Source organism: Solanum pennellii, chromosome 1 (genome assembly GCF_001406875.1).
Source record: "Solanum pennellii chromosome 1, SPENNV200".
NCBI lineage: Eukaryota > Viridiplantae > Streptophyta > Magnoliopsida > Solanales > Solanaceae > Solanum > Solanum pennellii.
The window spans coordinates 104,642,535-104,648,534 of record NC_028637.1 but is presented as its reverse complement, the minus strand read 5'-3'; the positions used below and the strand labels follow the sequence as shown (position 1 = coordinate 104,648,534).

The 6,000-nt window shown below is 32.0% G+C and overlaps 2 protein-coding genes across 2 annotated transcripts; both read left to right on the top strand.

The window, feature by feature from the left end:
- The first annotated feature begins 1,382 nt into the window (after positions 1-1,382).
- Positions 1,383-3,541, top strand: LOC107027028 (fructose-1,6-bisphosphatase class 1). Its single transcript, XM_015228190.2, has 3 exons — positions 1,383-1,889; positions 2,468-2,864; positions 2,957-3,541. Exons 1-3 carry the CDS (start codon positions 1,464-1,466, stop codon positions 3,355-3,357), a joined length of 1,224 nt encoding a protein of 407 aa, XP_015083676.1. The 5' UTR covers positions 1,383-1,463; the 3' UTR covers positions 3,358-3,541.
- Positions 3,542-4,304: 763 nt separating this feature from the next.
- LOC107027020 (nicotinamidase 1-like) lies at positions 4,305-5,902 on the top strand. The gene is made up of 5 exons (XM_015228178.2): positions 4,305-4,474; positions 4,568-4,751; positions 5,065-5,198; positions 5,298-5,483; positions 5,574-5,902. Exons 1-5 carry the CDS (start codon positions 4,334-4,336, stop codon positions 5,664-5,666), a joined length of 738 nt encoding a protein of 245 aa, XP_015083664.1. The 5' UTR covers positions 4,305-4,333; the 3' UTR covers positions 5,667-5,902.
- Positions 5,903-6,000: the final 98 nt, after the last annotated feature.

Genomic DNA, 6,000 nt, shown 5'->3' with positions numbered 1-6,000 from the left:
GTCACGCCTGTGACGGCCCGTCCTGCCACTTCGTCGCGAAGTTCAGAGAGTCGATTTCAGTACCCAAATTTCAGAATTCTAAGTGTTTTGGAACGAGACCCCCTCGACGGTCCGTCGTGCCCATGACGGTCCGTCGTGGTATCCGTCGACTCAGCCAGTTTTTCCAGAAATAAAATCTGCTGCTCAAAACGACAATTTTGATTATAAATGCGTTCAAATGTGCGAAAATGAAGGTATATATTTGTATTACAAGTATTGTGTTTTCTAGCTTTACTTCTCATTATATTGTTAAGTATACGAATTGAAAATTCGTTTAATGTATCTATAATTTGTAAACATTGCAAGCAATTGCATCTTCTGAATATATCTTTGTAGTGTATGAAGGTGCGATAAGATACGTTGCAATAAGATATCATAAATTAACAATCAGAAAATGTTGCCAGATTTGAAAATATAACATTATTATTTATTGCATCATAAAATAATAATCTAAAATTACTTCTTAAAGTATCAAATTTGAGAATTATTAGACATAAATTTTTGACTGTTGAATTGCTTGAAAATTAAATTTCTTTGAATTCGATAACTGATTTGGTAGTGAGATATTAGAGACGAAATTTTAGGGATAAGAAAGGTGGGTCTAGTTTATTTCAGAAGTAAATATCTGGAATAGAAGAATTGAGAAAAAATAGAGATTTTTGATTTTTTATGAAAGAGTATGGAATAAATGATAATATATAAACTGTATATAGTGTAATTTAATTATTTTTCAAGTGTGAATTAAATGATAATATATAAACATATATAGTGTAATTTAGTAATTTTTTTATGCAAGAATCTCCACTTAATTGAACTTTAAAGAACAATTACATTACTTTAAATTTTAATAACTTCTATATTTTAAAGTTTGCATTGAACGTCTTTTTATGTTATAAAATTGAAACATGATTATCATGTTATATTGCGTAATATTACTATATTTATACAATATAATTTTTTATATTAGTGTTTTTGAATTATTTTCTTTGTCATGATTTTTATTTTTAGAGTCAAACTATAAAAACTTTGACTAATAATTTTAAGATGTATTTCTTTTTATCATATTAATATGCAAAAAAAATATAATTTATAGTACTTTTCATATAGTTATAGAATATCTAATTATTTTTTTTTAAAATATCGAATTAACGTGATCTAATTTACCTTTAAAAATTAATTAAATTGACTTTTGATAAGCGTAACATGACAAACATTTTCAGACGAAAGGAATATATTTTATTAAAATTATTTTTTAAATAAATTATAAATATATACCTCATAATATAATTTTAGTTCTTAACAATATTACGTAATGGACAAAGAAAAAAAAAAGAAACAAAAAGAATTGTGGATAAATGAGGAAAATTAAATAAAAAAATAGGATGCTTCTTCTGTACCAAAGTTGCCTGCGGTAGAGCATAAAGATGCTATCATCGACCATTTCTTCCCTAAATTTTCCACCAAGAACCAAACTCTCCTCACCAAACCCTGCAATTTTTCCTCAAAACTACAATTTTGTACCTTTCTGTACTGAAAATATGGCTTCTTCTCCATTTTCTGGAGGATTAATTAACTCCAGGGTTGATTCACCAATTGCAATTGGCTGTAAAAATGCTTCAGTAGATTCTGCTAATAGTGGGTTTTCAACACTGATGGAGTATATGGGTAAAGGAGGGGTTGATGTGGGTGATGACTTGGTGTTGTTGTTTGGTCACTTAGAATATGCCTCCAAGAAAATTGCTGCTCTTGTTGCTTCTCCTTTCAATTCCAGCCTCAACAACAATGTTGCCATTGGAAATACTGGGACTTCTTCTGATAGAGATAAGCCCAAGCCTCTTGATATTGTTTCGGTCTGTCTTTTGGGAATTTTTGGTTATTTGATTGTCACCATAAATTGTTGATGTTGCTTTTCTATAATTATTTGATTTCATAATCTATAAGATTCCTGTTATTATAAGCAATAATATAACAATAATAACATAGCCAATTGAATCACTGCAAACCTTTTAACTTCTAGTGCACTGTATAGAGAAACCCAATAAAGTGGAATTGGGATTGATGAATTATTGATTGATTGTTAAATTAGGTCTTACGCTTAACTCAAGAACAATTTTAATTTTGGGGACATCAGACCTAGCTCTGATACCATGTTAAATTAGGTCTTTGGTTTAACTCACATTCCAAAAGCTAGCGCAAAGAGATTAGGATTGTCCAAGCCTCATAAGGAGTTCATCTATGCCATTAACCATCGATGTGAGACTTTTGTCATTCTTTTAACAGTATGTTGTTCTGTTTTTTTTTTCCTCCTTTTTCTGTTTATGGGATCTTCCATTAATGAATTAGGAAGAAGATCATTGTGTCTTCTCTAGTCTTAATGGATTCAAGAATAGTCTCATGTTCTAAGACCTTTTTATGTATGTTTGTTCAGAATGAGATTATATTGTCGTCTCTTAGAAATTCGGGAAAAGTTGCTGTAATGGCCTCAGAAGAAGATGAGTGTCCTGTGTGGATAACTGATGATGGCCCGTTTGTGGTTGTCATGGATCCTTTAGATGGTTCCCGAAATATAGATGCCTCAATACCTACTGGGACGATATTTGGGATTTACAGACGTCTTGTAGAAATTGATCATTTGCCGGTGGAGGAAAAGGCTTTACTAAACTGCCTTCAGAGTGGATCAAAGCTTGTTGCAGCAGCTTATGTTCTCTATTCGTCAGCCACAATACTCTGTGCTAGTTTTGGTTCTGGAACACATGCATTCACATTGGATCATACAACCGGAGATTTCCTCATGACACATCCTAACATCAACATTCCTCCTCGAGGTATTGCTATATCATAAGTTTGTTCCTCCAAATACGTTTTTGCATATTACACCTTCTAAACTGATAGTTACATTGTTGACATTTTATGGCAGGGCAAATTTATTCAGTTAATGATGCTCGGTATTTTGACTGGCCTGAAGGATTAAGGCAGTATATTGATACGATAAGACAAGGGAAAGGACAGCATCCTAAGAAGTACTCAGCCAGGTATATATGTTCTCTAGTGGCTGATTTTCATCGGACTCTGTTATATGGTGGGGTAGCAATGAATCCAAGGAACCACCTTCGACTTGTTTATGAAGCAAATCCTCTGAGTTTCCTAGCGGAAAAGGCTGGAGGTAGAGGTTCAGATGGTAAAAATAGAATTTTATCTATTCAACCTGTCAAGCTACACCAAAGACTTCCTCTATTTTTGGGTAGTTTGGAGGATATAGAAGAATTACAGAGTTATGGAGATGTTCAGCAGAAAGTGAACCCTGGTTATGATGTTTAATGCCCTTGTTCCTCTTTCATGCAGTTTGCTCATCTCTCTTTGACATGTAAATTTTTTTGCTTGTTAGCTAGTAAATATGCTCTTCACTAGAATAAACATGTTATTTTCTATACCTACTCTTGAATATTGTCATATGATGCATCTTTAGAGCACCTTAATTTTACTGTTTAAATTAAAAATTTAACATATTACTTAATTAATCCTAACAATTATTGAACAAAAAATTTGAATTCAAATACAAGAAATCAATTACTCCCTCTGTCCACTTTTATTTGTCAGATTGCGCTTTTTGAAAGTCAATTTGACTAATCTTCAAAGTTAATTACATTACATTAATTCGATATTTTAAACAAAAAATTTTAAATGTTCAAAAATTATATGAAAGATAATAGCAATTTTTTACATATCAATATGATAAAAAGTATATCTTAAAATGTCAATCAAAGTTTTTATGATTTGATTCTAAAAATAGAAATCATGATAATTAAAATAATAATAACATTCTGTGGGTCCAATAGCCACATGGTGGTAACGGTAACTGTTAATTATCAATTTTGTTAATATTATTTAAATAAATTGTCTTATTACTTTTAATTATTTAGTATGTAAATAAATCCAGACATAAATAATTGAGTGGATGGATTCACTTGCATTGAGGTAATAGGACATTCCAAAGAGTTTATCGTATCTAAAAGAACTTAAATCTTAATTAAAAATGCTAAAGTATCTAGCATTGCTTTTATTAATGAAAGTAATTTCTAATCAATAATAAAAGTCTTACATGACGTGTCCTTTTATCACTCGATTTCAAGCATATTAAGAAAAGTCTCACATGACATGCCCCGTGATTAAAAAAAATAAATATCTAACATAGTGGTGGGACATGGTAGTTGGACTAATAATACAAATCAAGTAGTATTTGTTTTTTTCTTATAAATATCAATCATTCAATCACCCTTACCTACTAAAAACAAAGATGGTAATAAAAACAGTAGATCTTTTGAAGAATGAAATTCCCATAGAGGAGGAATCAGTAGTCATCACTGAAGATATTAAGGCTGGACTTGTTCTTGTGGACATAATCAATGGATTTTGTACTGTTGGAGCTGGAAATCTGGTACTTATGTAATAAACTTGTTCTTTGTTTTATTACTTAATTAATTACAATTATTGATTTAATTAGTTGATTTTTTTTTCTTGTAAATCATAGGCACCAAGAGAGCCTAACAGGCAAATCAGTGAAATGATTGATGAATCATCAAGGCTTGCTAGAGCGTTTTGTGACAAGAAATTGCCAGTTCTTGCCTTTCTTGATTCACATCAACCTGATAAACTTGAACACCCTTATCCTTCTCACTGCATCACTGGCACTGATGAATCCAACTTGGTTCCTGGTACTAATTTCACTACTAAAAATAATGGTTATTTCATCGATGGGAAATTTGTGATATAGAATATGATTTCCCACCTAAGTGGGAAAATGCATGTGATGGAAAAACAGATTCTCACGAAAATAGTAGAAAACTTTACTATTTTTTGCAATGACTTTCATCTTTAAGTGAATACATATCTATATTAGCAAAAAAAAGGGGGACCAATTACTCGATCTGTGATCATCGTTGCTTAGGAGTTGGGGGCTCTGTATTACTCGATTTGTACTGATTATTTGATTTTGTATCATCTACTCTGATGATGAAATTGTTGCAGCACTAAGATGGGTGGAGGAGGAACCAAATGTTACAATCAGGCGCAAAGATTGTTATGATGGCTATATTGGTTCCTTTCAGGAGGATGGCTCTAATGTATTTGTTGATTGGGTGAAGAACAACCAAATTCAACTTGTATGTACTCACTCTCTTTTGCTTCTCTAAAACTTCCTATTATATGGTTCATATAACACATTTGTGGTTGACTTAACTGTTTTGTTTACTTGAACCAAGTTGTTGGTGGTAGGGGTGTGCACGGATATTTGTGTGCTGGACTTTGTTTGCTCTACATTATCAGCTAAGAACCGCGGATTCCTCAACCCTTTAAAGGATGTAGTAGTTTACTCTCAGGGATGTGCCACCTTTGATTTTCCAGTCTCCATGGCAAGAAACACCAAAGATATTTCACCACATCCACAGGTAATCTATATAACAAATAACAAAATTGTCGATTTCTTGATCAACTTATTCAGTGTTTAACTAGTCGTCTTGATATTTTGGATTTTGCAGGAGCTAATGCATCATGTGGGACTTTATATGGCCAAGGGAAGGGGTGCCAAAATAGCTAAAGAAGTTTCCTTCAACAACTTGAACAAACCATGATGTATTGCCAATCTTTTCTTTAGAAAAGACTGCATTTTATGTACTCCAGTAGTTTCTATGATCACAATAATACTACAACATGATGTGCTGTTTCCATTAGATTAACGCAAGAATAGAGTTGCCTTGTCTAATCAATAGATGTATGTTATGAATGCAGTGTCCATTCATTTCCTTATAATAGGATAGTAGTCTATCCATAAATTTGCCAAAATAATATATAGTATTACAGTTTCATAGATTTCGTATCGGACATAACAATTGCATCAGAAAATTGAACAGAATATTCTCTTACAAGTACCTCAGATTTGTGCAAAGCATGCATCTGGTGATAGCT